The sequence below is a fragment of the Neolamprologus brichardi genome, chromosome 3 (assembly GCF_056152115.1).
Source record: "Neolamprologus brichardi isolate AB-2024 chromosome 3, ASM5615211v1, whole genome shotgun sequence".
NCBI lineage: Eukaryota > Metazoa > Chordata > Actinopteri > Cichliformes > Cichlidae > Neolamprologus > Neolamprologus brichardi.
In genome coordinates, this window is record NC_142106.1 from 707018 (window position 1) to 726294 (window position 19277).

The following is a 19277-nucleotide window of genomic DNA, read 5'->3' on the forward strand; positions in this document are numbered from 1 at the left end:
TGTAATCTAAATAGACATTAAAGTCAAATGATTATGCAATATTTTTTCCCCAGGAACTAATCCTGAATCACAATTACTCTCCTCACAGCTTTCCATGTTTCCTTGAGAAGATGTAAATCCATGGAACAACGGGCCAGAAATTAAAAATAGCAGTACAGGAAAAAAGTAAAGATGAAACACTAATTACTAAACGTATAATATTTGGATAACAATGCAATCCCTGAGTAATAAAATTGTAATTTCTGTGCACTACTAAGTATTTTTAATACAGTAAACCCATGATAATACTGTTTACGATTTGCTATATTTATTTGCTGAAATACCTCATACTGATGCAATCATTAATCCTTTATGTTAAATAGGCTAAAATGTACCAGTTAACGTTGATGTTACTGTCAAAAAATACAAAGATGCATCACATTAATAAAGGTCAACTAAGTAGCTCGAGTTATTATTGGTGTATTTTGTCATAATATGAAAGAGAAAATATAAAGACATTAATCACATAATTTGTAAAGACTCTGTTTCCATTCCATATCTTCATTCTGACATACACTAAATTGCCAAAAGTGATCAGTCATCCATCCTAATCACTGAATTCAGGTGTTATAATAAGGACGGCTTCCGGTAATGGCGTTTACTGGGTAGACGTGTTTTAGGTCCGCTCCGCTACACGGCTCAGCATTTACCTAACGAACCTACTTCTTTGAGATTTTGATTTCCAGTTTTGGATGTCTTTTGCCTTTGTCGACTATCGAAGATTTAAAGAATGTCTAAGTCAAAGGGCAAACAAGACCGAGACCGAGAAACCTCGACACTCGCGGCGCCTGTAACTGCAGCCGAGATTAGCTTAATGCTCGCGGAGCATAGAGCTGCATTGCTAGCGGACTTCAAGTCATCCTTTCAGGACTTGTCCTCTAAGTTAGACACTGTGCAGTCTGCAGTGCAGGACCACGGTCAAAGCATTGATTCTTTGGAATCGACATACACTGAATTTGACCAACGTCTGGACCAATTAGAGTCCGAATGCTCTATGGTTCGCAAAGACAACAACTGGCTAAAATCCAAGGTGGCAGACTTGGAAGGTCGCAGCAGGTGTTATAATAACATCCATGACCATGGGATTATAAAATCAGCACCCAGGCATACAAACTGTTTCTACAAATAGATTGTGAACTAATAGATTGGTCTGTGGAGCTCAGTGAAATGAAGCATGGTACCATGATAGGATGGTACCTGTGCAGCAAGTGCTGTCGTGAAATTTCCCACTACTAAATAATCCACAGTCGGCTGCTAGTGGGAGTTAGCGTTAGTTTGGAAGCATGACCCATTTAAACATTTTACAACAAATATTTACACTTACTTTACTGTCCCCACATCATTGATGCCTATTGGGGAACCAAAACAATCAGTCACATTTAACTGTGGAACAGGCACGTGCAGAGGGGGGGGCTAGAGGGGCTTGAGCACCCGCCCCTTTACTGATGGGTGCCCAAAGTGCCCTTTTGTTGAGGCAACTTTTAAAAAAAAAAAAAAGTATTTATTTTTTATGTGTGTGTGCGTGTGGAGTCCTGTCTGGGCCCCTCAACAATAATATTTAACTATTAATCACAGTTTTGCTAAATAAAAGGATCTGGCTTGCATCAGTCACATGATCAGATCTAACCAATGATCGCCCTTGACGGCAGAACGCGCTGGTTACGAGCCGGGAACGAGCTCACAAAGAGCACGCGCATTTTTTGCGGTCCGGAGCTGCAGGAGAAACACAAATTAACTCAGAGACACAGACTGATGCGACAAAACCAGTAAGTAGTTGTACAGCGTACACTGTAGTCTATAGCACACCGGAGTATTAGCTTATTACGTACACGTTGGTCAGCTGTCTTGTTGCAACTGACGAACTGAAACAAACGAGCGTGCTGTGTGTGCAACAGCGTGACAAACATTACCTGTCCTTTTATTAACTGCACATGTAGTGCTGGTCACAGCTGCTGGCTACCTGTGTAAGGCTGTCATGGGTCTGTAGCTCTGTCACCGTTTTAGGGAACAGATTTAGTTTTAAAGTTTCCAGGCTTTTCCTGCCTTTCTGGAGGGATTATATTTCACTAAAAACGATCTAATATGCATGTCCACATAATTATGCATTATTATAATTATAATATATTAAAAAACACACGCTGTATTTTAAAGAACATACATTAAGAAGCTGATTATATTAGATTGATATTTTAAATAAGACAACATTTGTATTTTACAGCAGTAAAATTATTGTATCTCTACAGTTTAAAATGTAATAAGCTTTGCCCCTGCACAGAGTGGATACTGAAACAAATGGAATCATCATAAATACATTATTTCATATTTATTACTTCCCCCTCCTCATTGCTTTATTATTGTAGCTCTAGTAATAAATAATAATGTAAGGATTGTGGATCAGCACCATGATGCCCATAGTATATACAGTATTCTGAAGAAGGTCTAAAATGTCACTGTGTGTGCATGTGTGTGTTTTATTTAGATGGATTAAAAATATATATATTACTCATGATATAACATTGTGCAGACATGGCTGGTAAGGACATGAGGAGGAAACAGTAGAGCTGTGTGAGGCTACTAAAGGCAGGGCTATAACATTTTTCTGTCATCACTTTATTATAGATTAAGTGCTGAGTTGTTAGGTGTGGATAATTAGATTATAGTTTATTGCAATAGCAAGTTGTGCCTTGTTCTCAGACAGACAGCAAGTGGAGAGTGATATATGAGATGATGGGATGGAAGGAAGAAGAGAAGCAAAGAGTGATTCACAGGCAGAGCCTAAATTATTTCTCACAGTTTTTGTTGCCTTATGGTTCCAAGCGCTGTCACCAATCTTTGCATTTTGTTATTATCTCATGATACTTGTTTAATCAGCTACCATCTCTCCTATGGACTTTTTACTGTCTACTGTCTCAGATCAACACAGCCCTGCCCTCCAGCACTATCAGCAGCAACCCCTCAACAGCAACATTGTACCCATCAGGTAAAACATCGGCTACGTTTGCTTTGCCTTGTTGCCCATATTAGATTCTTGATGAATGTGTGTTGTTGTTATTCAGCCTGGTTCAATGTGCCCCTTTTTAACTTTGAGCACCCGCCCCTTTAAACCTCTCTGCACGGCCCTGCTGTGGAAGAACTACCTCCAGAAGTGTCAAAGAGTGTGAATGAATTAGATGTGTCAAGCGCTTTGAGTGCTTAGACAGAGTAGAAAAGCGCTATATAAGAACAAGTCCATATACTAAACATAGCAAAAATACTATGACTTGGCAAAAAACTACATTTAGCACTAATTCTATAACATAGCAGGAACACTATAATTTAGCAGAAGCACTACATTTGGCACAAATACTAGACTTGTACAGAACTGTAATGAATTAGCAGAAATATTGAACAAGGAAAACAGTAAGTAGTTGTTGTTGAATGGGGAGAAATTGGCAGAAAATGTACAGAGGTAAGAAAGCACCAGAACAACTCAGCTAAACAGCCGGTAGATGGACCACATTCAAACATAAACACACACATACTATTAAATCCGATTATTTTTCATTCTTTTCTGGAGAGAACACGACTCAAAAAAAATCTTTATTCTACATTTCCGGAAAAGGAGAGCTGCGGACGCTAGCAAGCATCAACAGGTCGAAAAGCATTACAAGCCGAATGAATATATAGTTCTCTCATAGGTTACACACGGTCACACACAGTTTCGATCAAAACAACTCTACACTGCACCCTGCCTAGTTTCACTTTCTGTCTGCAACGCTTCCTGTTCTCTGCATAAAGCATGCAGTTTCCTGTCAGTACTACCCACATTCCACTCACAGTGGCGTTCTCCTACTCTGGCCTCTATAAAACAATATAAACAGAAAATAAGCACTAATAACTAGAGATGGCACGATACCACTTTTTTATGTCCGATACCGATACCGATATCATAAATTTGGATATCTGCCGATACCGATATGAATCCGATATAGTGTGTTTTTAATCAATAAAACGTTTTTTTAATATCTTGCTGCATTTTGTATAAGTTTATACTCAAGTTTAAATAAATAACAACACTAAAGCTATACTGTTATACCTGTATGTAAAAAATACACTGCTCCCAAAATATTTCATAGTTCAGCAACACTGATCAATCTAATAAACTTAAACCTGCTCCATCCTCCCTATTCTGGTGTTTTAAAGAGTACTTAGCAGAAATATTAAGCAACCTAACTAATAGGGTTGCAAACTCCCAGCAAAAAAAAATAGGGAACCACCCTCCACCTCATGATGCTTAATCGACGTAATCAAATTTAATTTGATGCAGGGAGGAAAATGCACAAAAATAAATTATTTTTCAAGAATAATTAAATAGATTCAACATCTTTCTTCAACAAAATTGCAGACTGCACAGATGGTTCCCAAAGGAAAAAGTACTACAGCTTACTAGGGTATATTAGAATTAACAGTTACTATATACAGTAATGGACTTATATATATTTTTTTACATCAGATTAAAACTTTGGGTGTAAGAGTCAGATAATTATTTATTAAAAGCTCGACATTTTAAATGAGAATAAGAAAGAAAAGTATGTCTTTGTGCCCCCTTTTCCCTGTTAATGCCCTATCGGCCCCCCTGGCTAAACTTTGCTAGATCCGCCCCTGCACAGTTACCAGCCGTCAGCTACTAGAAAAAGATCCTGGTGTAGAAATAATATTAAATAAATTCTAACAACAGCTTATCAAGCTTAAACATGCTGCTGTTGTTCAGCCGCTGGTTTCCTCTTTTGGTGCAAAGTGGGCCAAAAACAAACAAGAGAGACGGACTCGCTACAGAAAAGCCGATCAGCTGATCATTGATCAGTTTCACGTTTGAAGTAGCAGCAGGAGAGAGAGAGAGAGAGAGAGGCAGTCGCTCCATATATCTGTTGTTAAGCTTAACGTGGGAATGCTTTACAGACATTCAGAGATGAACTTACACACTTGCTTTACTTCTCTCTGGGAAAACGTCCTCGGAGATGAAATGCTGGTTTGGTAGCACACAGCCGCTCTATCACGTGACCACGCTGCTACGTGCTACGGTTATGAGCCGGATTACGCCTTGTAGCAAGTTTTGTGAGGTACTTTTTTGATATTTAATGGATCGGATTACATTTTTTATTTCTCTCCGATATCCGATCCAGGAATTTGGGTCAGTATCGGACCGATACTGATACGTAATATCGGATCGGTCCATCTCTACTAATAACATATATTTATTCTTTAACAATACAAACATACACACACAAGGATTTAAAGAGAAACACACACAGAGCATGGAGTGTCCTGTGTGTTTCTATGCCAGCCAATCAGTCTAAATAATAATAATAATAATAATAATAATAATAATAATAATAAATTCTGTTCTTTTGAATTATTTTGGCGACAGAGAAAGACTGGACTCAGAGTGGTCACAGCTCAAAAAATGATCTTTATTTTACATTTCCGGAAATGGAGACCTGAACACAAACACACAGGCTCAGGTCTGAATTCTTTGCCAGCTAAATCCGTATATATATTTCTGCACTACATCACACTGACACACAGTTTACTTAGTTTGTCTTGATGCATCTCAATCATCCAGGGAAGTAAATCTCCAAAAAGTTGATTCTGTTCATCTGGACGTAGCGTTTTGTGGGAGAAACGTTTCATCAGTTATCCAGGTGACGTCTTCAGTCTCAGCTGACTGCAGGTTTCCCCAAACTTATAAACAGGACATTTGCATAATGACTGAAACCAGCCCACTGAAGGAACAATGGGCTGTGAGGTCAGTTCCTTAATCATAATTATGCAAATTCTGATCAGTGGTCTTTGATCAGTGGTTGTTGATCAATGCCGTGGAGAGGCGGCTGCAGGAGACGCTTTTTAAATTTCCCTGGCTGGTTGACGATCTCAAACCAATGGTCATGAACTTCTTGCTCTCAACCCTCCACTCTCCTACTCAGGCTGCTCACCGGCCCGGACAGCCGGTGGATTCACAGCCTGACCCGACATCTACACGGAAACGACGTTTGTGCCGCCGGGGCTCCTCACCGCAGCCGGATTCCCGGACATCTCAAGTAGGGGTGGGTTTTGATGATTGATTTATCGATTAAAATCGATTCTAGCTTGGATAACGTGATATCGATTCATTAAAATCCTGAATCAATTTTTTAATACAAATTTATTTTGCCCGAAACGCCAGAATCTCAGGTTAAACCTCACAGAATTTCTACAACCACCAAACAGCTAAAACAGTAAATGAGAGCAGGAACACGGATTCTGCACAGAGACGTAAACAGAAACCATTTACGGATCAGAATCGCCTTTCTCAGCCGACGGCACGGACACAGTCGTCGGGTGAGAAAGGCGATTCTGATATGTCGGCACCCTTTTTGCGCTGATTCTAAAGCTGTTAGTTTGATCTCTCTCCAAACAATATTGACTGAACCAGCAGCAAAAGAAGATCCAAACTACACTTCACATAAACATCGTCATGAATTCGCTCTGACTTTTGCTGTTTTGCTTCCACCACAATAAAATCACACTTCATGCACAGCTCTCTCGCTCTCTGTGGTCGTGTCCAAATTCATGGGCTGCATCCTCCTGAGGCTGCATTTGTAGACCGATTACGTCACAGCAACGCGCCGAAGGCTGTCCAAATTCATACACTCCTCCGAATGCAGTTGCGTCCTCCTTTTCCCCGAATTTGAAGGATGGGTCGGGTGTGTCCTTCGTGGCCTACCATATCCCAGAATTCATAGTGGGGCACAACTCCCGGCACATCGTTTTCAGATCACCGCGGAGTTTCGCTACTCGGGTTAAACGTAATATATAAGTCACTTAGACAACCTAAAAATGTTATTGTTGGACTTTTTTCAGTGTTTTGTTTGTTTGTGAATAAATCGGTTTGGCTGAGATTAAAGTTATTAGATTAAATTAGATAAAATAAAAATGTATTAATCCCCCAGGTGGGTTCCTCCGGGATTTTCACACAGCTGAATAAACGTCAAACAGAAAACTGATTAAAAGTGTGAGACGGTCGAGAGTTTAATCCAGTGTCCTGTTATATGTTAGATAGCAAGGAGCAGACGGCCGAGTTTATTAAACTCCACCGAGACAGCGGTGACACTGATCTGAAGGCTAGACCGTCCAATTTCACAGCCGTTTACTTCCGGCCTACCCGACCTTCTGAGGACCCGGCCCACGTAGACCGCGAAGGCCGGGTCCTCAGGAGGATGCAGCCCATGAATTTGGACACGACCTATCTCTCTCTCTCTCTCTCTGTACTTCAAGAACAGTTTCCCGTCTAAAAATCTGTTTTCTGTATTATTCGCTTGCTTGTTACCTGTTGTTTACAGCACTGTCGGCCGCTGCCTCATTTCTGCCGTTCAATACTGAACAAATTTAAACTTTTTAAAATTATGTAAAATTGCAAAACGCTGTGTCTCTAAAACCTCTGTAACTTTGCTCTGCTTCACTTCAGCAGCATCAGGTAATGTTCATGTGTTGATTAATGATTTTCTTTTGTTTTTGATCTACTGCAGAATATATTTTTATAAAATCCTTTGATAAAGTCTCACAAGTGTCAACTTTCTTTTATAGATATAAAAATATGGAAATGTACTGATGCATGTATAAAAGTTAAAAATACAGCTGGAAAAACATGTACTTACCTGGTCTTAATTATTATTTTAAGTATGAATTTTATTTTATTTTTTTTCTTAATTTTGAAAACCCAGAAACCGGATCTCGCTCTGGCGTCTGAAGCTTCTGAGGCTGCGTTCACACTGCAGGCGAAAGCGCATCAAATCTGATTTTTCTAACCCTATGCGACCCATCTATCCATCATGGTGTGACAGTGTGAACGGCACAAATCCGATATTTTCAAATCCGATCTGGGTCACTATCGTATGTGGTGCTGAATCCGATACATATCTGATGTTTCAGAAAGCTGCTGTTTGATGGTCACGTCACATTAAATCCGTCTTTTACGTCACTGACACAAGACAGACGCCAATTATCAGCTCCGGAGAAGACATCGCGAACGCTTCCTGGCCATCCAGTGAAACTGTTGGGGAGATAACGTGAACATTTTATTTGTACTGTATAATCTGCAGATTCTGACAGAAATCTGCAACTATCCTTTGAAGCACCGAAACAAGTCTTTATATGAGCCATCAGTCAATACTGTTTGCTCTGGGTCAGAGCACGTTGTGTGTGACGTCTTCTTTTGCGCATGCGGGCGCTTTGAGGGTTCACACTAGAGCGCGTTTGCTGTCACATTTTATTTGTAGTGTGAACGAGCAGACAAAAACATCGGATTTGATCAAAAAATCGGAATTGAGCATTAAGACCTGCAGAGTGAACGCAGCCTATCATCTCCTTGAACTCTTCATTGATGGTGATTTGTGGCCCTCTGCTGGTGAGAAGATGAACTGCATGATGTCAGTTTAATGAGCACAAATGACATGAAGTGTTTTTAAATCTGCTTTTTCTAATTGTTCAGGGTCCTGCTCCTGGAAAAAGCAAAACAAAAACACATTTCCCTGCTACGCCTTCCTAACTTATTATGTTCATCAATTGTTCTCTTAATTATTAAATCTTGGTTCAACCTATTATGTTTGGGACTCTCTAATCAAAAGGATTAACCTAATTATGTGTATAAGCATATGAGCATTTATCCATCAGCCCTCAAGGTCATCCCAACAATATATCGATTCAGCCAGTCACACTGAACCAGGTTTTTGACTTTTACTTATACAGTGGGGCAAAAAAGTATTTAGTCAGCCACCGATTGTGCAAGTTCCCCCACTTAAAATGATGACAGAGGTCAGTAATTTGCACCAGAGGTACACTTCAACTGTGAGAGACAGAATGTGAAAAAAAAATCCATGAATTCACATGGTAGGATTTGTAAAGAATTTATTCGTAAATCAGGGTGGAAAATAAGTATTTGGTCACCTCAAACAAGGAAAATCCCTGGCTCTCACAGACCTGTAACGTCTTCTGTAAGAACAGAACACTCGCGAGGCATGATTGCAGGTGCTGCGCAGATGCGTCTATCTCGCCTGCAGCAGCATCACAGACCACGACCCGCCACTGGCAGTCGACTGATAATTAGGTTTTTGAAGTCAGGACATGATCCCTAATAGACACCAGTGGAAACAATTAATGGTTCATCTACATGCAACCCTGATACTGAGTGCAATGGTGTGTGTGTGTGTGTGTGTGTGTCCTCCAGTGTTTCTGAATGTCAGTCCAAACCGTCCTCAGTTCTTCTCAGGAGAGTCTGTGACTCTGACCTGTGAGGGGGTTCACAGCCCTGATGGTTGGACCCTGAAGAGAAGAAATTACATAGAAATAAAGAGCTGTGGTGAAGACTTTGGCCAGTTTGATGGTTCCTCATGCATCATCTCAGATCTGGAAGCGATGTCATCTTACTGGTGTGAGGACAGATCAGGACAGAAGAGTGACGAGCTCAACATCTATGTATCAGGTACAGAATCTTTGTGATGATTTGGTGTCTTTTTCTGTTGTTTTTGTGGTGATTTGAGACTTTGACCTGCTGCAGGTGCTTTTATTTGCTGCTCATGTTGTTTATAAGTCTGTTACAGAGTTGCTGTACAATCATCCACTAGCTTCATGAGTTTGTGTTTCTTTGTCTGTCTGTACTTGTTTAGATCACGTGATCCTAGAAATGCCTGCTCTGCCAGTGATGGCAGGAAGTAATGTCACTTTGAGCTGCAGACCTCGTTATGACAGTTACAGAGTCATGTCCATCGACAGGGAGTCTGACAGGGAGAGCTTCTCTGCAGTCCACACCATCTATAATGTGCAAAGGTCTGATGAAGGCGTCTACAGCTGCAGTGTAATCTACACTGATATGGTGATGGTATCAGGTCATAGCAGGCTGACTGTTGCAGGTATTTAAAGCTAACAGCAACACCTGTTTCTGATTGAGTGACAGCTCATGCTGAAGTAGAGTGTTGACCTTCCAGTATTTAGCACCTCAATGTGACTGAAACACAAACTTGTCCTTATTTCCATGTGTTCTGCTCTTCCTCAGCTCCTCGTCCTGATCCCACATCTCCTTCTCCTCCTCTGTCTGTGTCTATGCTCAGAGTCTTCTGCCATCTGCTGGTTGTAAGTCTGTACTGCATCTCCACCATCCTGATGCTGTTGATCTGCTGTAGCAGGAACAGGAACTCAGGTGAAAACTCAGATATGCACCAACACAGACTCTAATCCACCTCCATTATAACATCTTAACTCTGCCTACAGGAGAGGAACCTGCCATATCCATGTATGATGATGTCACTGCTGCTGTCACCACTGATGTCACCACTGAGCATGAGTTCTGAACTCAAATCTGAAGGAGCTGCACTGTAACATTTATGCCTAAATATTTCCACATGTAGCATCAAGCTGACTGTTTTCTGTCTTGTCTGCTCATGCCAGTAAAGCTTTGTGTGAATTTGTCTCTGGCTGATTGGAGTTTACTTTTAACTGAAAAGTTTGACCCACAGGTTAGCTTCTCTAATCTGTCATGTGACCTCTTGTGGCAACTATCTGCAATATTCACAGAGATGGAATGAAGTCAATAAATAATACTGGAGATGAAATTTATTTTAATAACATTGATCTTCAGTTCAGTTCAGTTCATTTTTATTTCAAACATTTCAAACATGAGCCTTCACAATCATTACAAAATATTATTCCATTATTTGTTTGAAAAGGAGTAGGCAGAAGTATTTACTTATTTGTCCCTACCCCCTCAAGTTTTACCTCTCATTCATTTAATTTTTTTTTTTTAGTCTTAAATTAAACAAACAACATATGAAACAAAAGTAAAGCAAAACAAAACAAAACATACATAAATCAAAAACAAGAAATTGTCTTTCAATCTTTCAACCATAGACACAAATTTAGTGTTGACCAACAATTCCCATCAATATTTCCTGTCTGAATTAAAAGGTTTGGCTTACAGGTTGTAACTCCAAAGTGACAACACAGGCACGGCTTCTTCAAGACGGGCGCTTTGCTGCATTTAAAACTACAAACACAGAACACAAAGGCTTTAAGCGCTTTGGTCTATCATAAGTAACACTTGTGCTTTAACAACAACAAAAAATTACCTTGTGGCCACCTGCCACTTCGGAGGTCCTAGAACAATAACTTTACAGTCCTGCGCATTCTAAATTAAAACATAAAATAATTAGAACACCATACATTATAAATTTTCACATTACAATACAGTTATAGCAAATGACAAATACCTTGTACAGCTGGTAGACTAACCAGGCCTTTGCAGATAGCTCGCTGAACTCCTTAGCGTGATTATTAAACGTGGGCTCACAGGCTATACTATCATGACCAAACTTCGCAATAATAGCGGTGTAACAAAACTTGTTCTTTGTGACAAGATAAACATGTCTCCTATACAAGATAAACACACCTTTACAATATTGTCCACAGAAATGTACAAGCAAGAACATTTTAACTGCTGCAACCATCTATTAAACGTCTTTATACATAAGCCATTTCTATGACACTTACACAGGTAACTGTAAGAATACCATCTCATTCAGGGGAAATGAAGTTCCAAGACATTTTTGACCCTACCTAGGCCATTTAAATGTACCCTCCTGGAAGCTCAGCAATGTAATGTTAAGGGAAGAGCTTCTGATTTACTCCAAATAATTTTATAACCTGAAAACCCCAAAGACGTGTTAATAGTGTAAAACAATGAGAGTATTGAGCTCACCTAATCAGAAATCAACACAAGTATATCATCTGCAAACACCCTCAGTTTATGAATGTCTAATGATATTTCATGCCTGGGAAATTATCATCCCCCTAACTACAGCTACAATGGTATTTAATGGAATAACAGAGATCTATCTATAGTTCTGATAATCACATGAATCCTTCTTAACAATGACTGCGATTAAGGCTAAGACAATGACTCACACATACTTACATATAAATACAAGCCACACAGTACATATACATACATATACATATAATCAATACACAAATAACATGTGAATCTAACAGTTCATTAACCACCACATCATTACAGGCTAAAGCCACTACACCACATATGTAAATGATGACACTTTATATGATCCACCAGGACATTTTTCAGAATTGAAATATAAAAGATGGCTGCTTTAAGGAAGAAATTAGAAATGGATAAGATATAGTCTTTCATAACAATGAATAAATATAAAGGTTTCTTACAAGAGCGTTCTGCATGCCTGATATTTTTACAAGTTGCATGGATCCTGTGCAAGGATGCCTCCTAGTGTCAGGTTATGGTCTGTTTCATGTTCGTCCATTGATGATCCAGCTGCCTTCATTTGTACTGGACACGTCGGATCTTTGGGCCACTTAAATAAAAAATAGTGGTCTTATGTGTACAATGGATATGAGTGTATAAATTAACATCTCCCATGAAGATGGTCTAGAAGCCTGTTATTATTATTATTTAAATTTAAAGGAACATCTGATTCCTTCCACAGATTTTTTTAATGACGTTAATAGAGATATTTCTTTAGATTTTGTCCCTTAGAAGTAGTTCAAGAATTATTTTACATTTGAAAGAGGGTTTTTTTTCTTCAGAATTGGGGATTTGAGTGTCTACGTAGGTTCTCAGTCATCCAGGTCATGGTAATCTGAGGAGCTTGGGAAAAGAAGGGACTGGACCTCTTTAGGTTTCTTAAAGAGGTTTCATCAGAGACACTTCTTCATTTCTAAGACCAAATGGTGGAGAGTATTTAAGCCCTGGTGGAATTTCTCCCTTAAGAAGGCTGCCGACCCACTTTTGATCATGTGACTCATCACATGAACTAAGGTCGTCTCTCAGAAATGCAGTCTTACACGACTCTCTTCTCTCCTCCTGTTATCCCCCCAAAACCTCATTTCCATAGAGACTGTGTCAGCTCCCAAACAGACAAGAAATAAACTAAAAAACAACAAAAAAACAACTTAAACATAAAAAATCACAAAGAAAGAGTATCCAGTATCAGTAACAGTATCCACGACAGCACCAAAGAGTAAAACAGTGAAATGTGGATTATTAAACATTAGGTCTCTCTCTTCTAAGTTTCTGTTAGTACAGAAACTTGTGACTCTGGGTACTGTAGCTCCCGTGAAAAAGAGAGCTTCATATCAGAAGTACTTGAGTCCCTGGTATAGCTCTCAAACCTTAAAGCAGATAACTTGAAAGCTGGAGATGAAATGGTGTTTCACAAAGATCATCATTTAGCCTGGAGAAATAGTTTTCTGCTTCATAAAAGTGAGAAAATAAAAGCATTTCTTCTGGCGTATAAATATATATCTATATATCTATATCTATATATATATATATATATATATATATATATATATATATATATATATATATATATATATATATATATATATATATATCCATAGGTCCCTCATCCTATTCATGTATAGCCTGTTCTTGTTCACAGGCTATACAGCAATGACATTGGAATGTCGTTCGGGCTGGAGAAGTGTAGTCGGATGGTAACAAAGAGAGGGAAGGTAGCCAGAACTGAGGGGATTGAACTACCAGAAGGCAACATTGCAGACGTAGAGGACAGTTACAAGTACCTGGGGATCCCGCAGGCGAATGGGAACCATGAAGAGGCCGCTAGGAAAGCTGCAACCACCAAGTACCTGCAGAGGGTCAGGCAAGTCCTGAGGAGTCAGTTGAACGGTAAGAACAAGATCCGGGCCATCAACACGTACGCCCTGCCCGTGATCAGGTACCCTGCTGGGGTAATAGGCTGGCCAAAGGAGGAGATAGAAGCCACTGAGATAAACACAAAAAAGCTCCTTACCATGCATGGAGGGTTTCACCCCAAGTCCAGCACCCTGAGGCTGTACGCTAAGCGGAAGGAAGGGGGCCGGGGACTGGTGAGTGTCAGCACCACAATCCAGGATGAGACAACGAAAATCCAAGAATACATCACGAAGATGGCCCCAACTGACAGCGTGCTCAGTGAATACCTCAGGCAGCAGAAACCCAAGAATGAGGAGGAAGGCAAGGAACCATCATGGAAGGACAGGCCTCTGCACGGTATGTACCACCGGAAGATAGAGGAGGTGGCTGATATCCAGAAATCCTACCAGTGGCTGGACAAAGCTGGACTGAAAGACAGCACAGAGGCACTAATCATGGCAGCACAAGAACAAGCTCTGAGTACAAGATCCATAGAGGCTGGGGTCTATCACACCAGGCAAGACCCCAGGTGCAGGCTGTGTAAAGATGCCCCAGAGACAATCCAGCACATAACAGCAGGGTGCAAGATGCTAGCAGGCAAGGCATACATGGAACGCCATAACCAAGTGGCCGGCATAGTGTACAGGAACATCTGTGCCGAGTATAACCTGGAAGTCCCGAGGTCAAAATGGAAAATGTCCCCAAGGGTGGTGGAGAATGACCGAGCTAAGATCCTGTGGGACTTCCAGATACAGACGGACAAAATGGTGGTGGCTAACCAACCGGACATAGTGGTGGTAGACAAACAGAAGAAGACGGCCGTAGTGATCGATGTAGCGGTTCCCAATGACAGCAACATCAGGAAGAAGGAACACGAGAAGCTGGAGAAATACCAAGGGCTCAGAGAAGAGCTCGAGAGGATGTGGAGGGTGAAGGTAACGGTGGTCCCCGTGGTAATCGGAGCACTAGGTGCGGTGACTCCCAAGCTAGGCGAGTGGCTCCAGCAGATCCCGGGACTAACATCGGAGATCTCTGTCCAGAAGAGCGCAGTCCTGGGAACAGCTAAGATACTGCGCAGGACCCTCAAGCTCCCAGGCCTCTGGTAGAGGACCCGAGCTTAAAGGATAAACCGCCCGCAGGGGCGTGCTGGGTGTTTTTGTTTTTTATATATATATATATATATATATATATATATATATATATATATATATATATATATTTATCTATATATATATTTATATATCTGTCCAAGAAAATCCACGACTGTAACAGGAGACTGAAGAAGATTGTAACGGAGTCCAACAGTCTGCAGTGGCCACCACAGTCCACCGTCTTCACATCACAATTTCAACATGTCTGTGACGTCTCCTTGTCCTTGTACTCATGCCTTGATGAACAAGTAGGTAGAGTTCAAATGTGGGTTTTCAGTGAGTTTATAAGTACAATTTCCTGTTACTGCTGCTGTTTGTGTTTTGTCAGGTTTGTTTCATGAAGAAGGTGATATTCCAACGGAGCTGAAAAGGAGAGCCGTCGATGCCTTAAATTTGAAGAGCAGAGCAGCTGAAGAAAAGCTGTGACTCCACTGTGAGATGGACGCTGTGATTCATCACCTCCATCAGCAACACACTGACCTGCATTCATCCATAGATGACACTCAGGACCCTGGTTCCACAGCTGTTCTTGTTCACAGCTGCATCCAGTTAGAGAGGAAACTGTATAATGCAATGATGATGTTCCAGCGTCATGTTGTTGCTCCTCCTCCACATACTTACCTGCCACAGTTTAACTCCGCCTCTCAGACAGTCACGTCACCTGATCTGCAAGTTTTGCTGTACGATGACGTCATCTTGACGTTGACGAGGAGAAAAACTAGTTTAGTCCTGCAGATGGCGATCTTGCACCGTGTTCAGAGACACTTTGATGATGCTGCTCTACTCAACTTACTTTTAGCCTGGGTTGGACTCTATATGAGCAGCTTCACCTCTGGTTTCATTGTTAAACACACTTGTTTGATTTCACTTGGAAAAGTTGAAAAATATTTTATTGCAAAATTATTTGTTGGTACATTTTTTGAGGGTCAAATATCTTTAAGCTTGATTTGAGGAATGAACTGTTAAGGTGGAAAAAATGAATCAGGTTAAAATACTTTAAATCAGTGCAGATGTATAATGTAATTTAACATGTTGATAATGGTTGTAGTGGGCTTGTAATGTAAATGTTGTCTGATTAAATGTGACAGTAATGGTGACGCTGCATAAACCTGATAAAACAGTTCTATTAGTGGGTCTGTGTGATCAGCATCAGTGGGTTAAGGTGAGGCCTTGACTAGCAGAACGTCATGTTGGTGACAACACATGAGCCAACATCAGACTCCGAGCGCTACGATGCTAAAGATCAGAAGATCCAGTGTGACATCATCGTTACCTGGCAACAGAAGCCCTCATCTTTATTGGAGGATATTTACACCAGCAACACTGTTTAGTTTGATATGACGGATTAACAACATGCTGTGATATCCAGTTCATCTGTAATAGATACTGGATCTAATCAGTCAGCAGATATTTGATCAGCTTATTTATAACTATACTAGAAACAAACACAACTGTGTTGGTGATTCATGCAAACTTGCATATCAGCCTTTGAAGGTTTTGTAGTATTGAGAACAAAGAGGTTGTGTTAGGGCTGAAAAGCCCGACTTGTTCTCCTCTGCAGGTCATCAAATGCACCACAGAAGTTTGTATTTGCACAGCCTGTATATGTTTGATGGCTTTATTATTCTCTGTTCAAAGACAATACATGTGGAAAATGTCTCATGTAGTATCAGCTTCATTTAAAATGACTGCAAACATTTAGAGAACATGTGCTGCTGTTTGTCCTACATTTCAACACTGAATGAACCCTGAAAACGTGATGGCAGCTGGCAGATTGGAGTCCACATGAAATATCGGCTGTATGAAGACTGGAAATATAGATGATACAAATATGCAGCAAACATTTGTGGACATGGATAAACTCTCTGATCCACAAAGCAGGAAGTGACACAGCTAGAAAATGAAAGTGTGTAACAGCTGAAGTCAAATGTGATGCAGAGTTGAATCTGCACTTGGATCATCTGTGAAAGGTCCACATGTAGGGATTACATGAGTCCAGATGTTTGTCAGTGCAGCTTGATAACTCCATCTACTGTGGGCTACATATACTGGGCTGGTAGCTCCATAGTGTTGGAAAGAAACTATTCAATGTGCAAATTTAAATCATCGTCTCTTCTAACACAGGAGCCATGTTGAGTTTACAGCCGACCACCGGCAGTCTGAAATGGAATGAAGCCCATTGACAGCCAGCAGGTCTGAACAGGAACACACCCATTTGTATGCAATGATGTGGCTGCAGCTGACACAGGATTGGTTCAAACTAAACATCAGACGCATTTCACAGAGTTCACAAATAAATTCACGTTTTTATCTTTGAAGATCATCATAAAGTAGAATTGATGGTCCAGTAGAAACAGCAGGAGGTTTGAGCCCTTCTGATGCAGCAGAAACAGGATTTGGAGGAAGATGTTAATAGATCAGAAAGAATTGTACACTGTGGATCAATCCAAGTCTTTCTAGATAGACAGATCTGTAATAATCCCTCAGGTAGGTTCCTCTGGGACAGTCACAGATAGAGACACCAATTCTGATGTCCTATGAAAGCCTGACTTTGAATTTTCATCACTCGTCATGCACACAGATGTTAATTCTACATATTCCTAGAACTGAACTCTAAATCAATATGAAGAAAATGCTCCTACTAATCTGCATATATGTTGATATCAAATCCTTTTCCAGCACATGGATAAATCTCTATAAATCTTTCAGTCTGATCAGAATGGGCACAGAGTTGTTATTGCAGCACTCCCTGATGTTTGAAAAGCTAAATGTCCATTTTAAAGTGGTCGTGTGTAGGATTGTGTTTCCTTCCTTTGTGCAGTTCTTACAGTAAACATGTTTGAATGTTTCCTGTTCCCCTGATGCTTCTTCCTGTTGGATAAAGTTGGTTTGGAACATGTTCTTATAGGTTTCAATGAACTTCAAACTGTGATCCACTTACAAAACTGTCTCATTTTATTGCAACGATCCACATTTGCATCCATTCACGGTACATTTGACATCTGAACATGTTTGTACACATGATGAAAGGACAGATGGTGTTTGTGTGTCCTTCTTAAACTCAGTGTGAATGTTTCATCATGTAGAACTACTTAGAACAAAGTCTTTGGGAACATTTGGAGAACACGTTTAGGAAAGTAACATCCTGGTAGAACATTTTCTTAAAGCAAAGCAGAGCTGCAACATGACTGTGAGGATTCAGAAGAATAAAGTCAGAATACTTTATTATGAAGACTAAAGTGCACCTTAATGCTGCCAATGAATACACATGTTCTTTGTGAAAGCATGTGTGAGCACAGCTGACATGCACTACACTGACCCCACTCGCCCCATTTCTTCATCCACTTCTTGCTCTTGTGCTTGAAATGAGACGCAGACGCAGCAAAAGTAAGAGGCTCTAAAATCCACAAAAAGGGGGCTTGTTAGATCAGGATGTTGGATATGATCCATAGAAAACATGGATAATACTCCACTTTATTTGAAGACATCTGTAGCACTGCCTCAGTTCTGGATGTTTCCACACACTCCTCTGTGCACCTAAAGGAAAGGTCAAAGGTCAGCAGCACATGTAGTTGGGACAATTCTTCATTTACAAACAACAGTCGCACAAACTACACAATTATTTTCCTCCAATGACGACTTTTCACTTGCAGAAATGGTCCTGTGTGATTTCTAGGCTGTGATATAAAAACTAGTTCCTAATGGCAGCGATTCACTCAGTAAACATGTGTTTCCTTCACCAACCTCACACACAGATCCAATAAGATCAGGAAGTGGGCAGTATAGTACAATATGTGTTATTTTGTACTGTACTGCCCATACTGAAGATCTGCTGAAGTGTTGGAAATGATCCAGATGTTTATTTTGGACGATACAGCAGAAGATCAGACATGAAAGTGGAGATAACACAGAATACCTGCAGCAAAGGGTCAGAGGTCAGACTGGGCCACTGGATTCAACAATGAGCCAATGATCATCAAGTAGTGACTAAAGCAGAGCCCTGACGTTCTGACATTTATCACACAGTTAGAACAAATGTCTGCTGATGACTTCATCTCATGAAACGACTGATAGATGTCAATTCATTGATCAGCTGAGCTGCTGCTGCTGATCTTCATCGTGCACAGAAACATTCAGCTTGTTTCAATCAGTAAATAACTCCCACTACTCTGTTTGAACTGTTCCCACTCAAAATGCTGTGAGAACAATGATCATTGTAGAACTTCACAAACATCACGTGTTGTTTTCCACATGTAAGATCAGCAAACATACACAAACTTCCTGTTGCCACACACGGCCTCTAAAATCTCTTCCACGGTTTCTGTCTGAAGTCCACTCTCTGTGTCGGATCC

The 19277-nt window shown here is 40.4% G+C and overlaps 1 protein-coding gene across 1 annotated transcript; it reads left to right on the forward strand.

Moving 5' to 3' along the window:
* The first annotated feature begins 9177 nt into the window (after positions 1 to 9177).
* On the forward strand, positions 9178 to 10517 carry LOC148103078 (Fc receptor-like B). The gene is made up of 4 exons (XM_087839058.1): positions 9178 to 9535; positions 9720 to 9962; positions 10106 to 10249; positions 10321 to 10517. Exons 1-4 carry the CDS (start codon positions 9178 to 9180, stop codon positions 10398 to 10400), a joined length of 825 nt encoding a protein of 274 aa, XP_087695184.1. The 3' UTR covers positions 10401 to 10517.
* Positions 10518 to 19277: the final 8760 nt, after the last annotated feature.

Coding starts and splice junctions, on each gene's coding strand:
- LOC148103078 (XM_087839058.1), top strand. CDS start 9,178: ATGATCCCTAATAGACACCAGTGGAAACAATTAATGGTTCATCTACAT. Junction 9,536..9,719: donor GCTCAACATCTATGTATCAG/GTACAGAATCTT, acceptor GTACTTGTTTAG/ATCACGTGATCCTAGAAATG. Junction 9,963..10,105: donor TAGCAGGCTGACTGTTGCAG/GTATTTAAAGCT, acceptor GCTCTTCCTCAG/CTCCTCGTCCTGATCCCACA.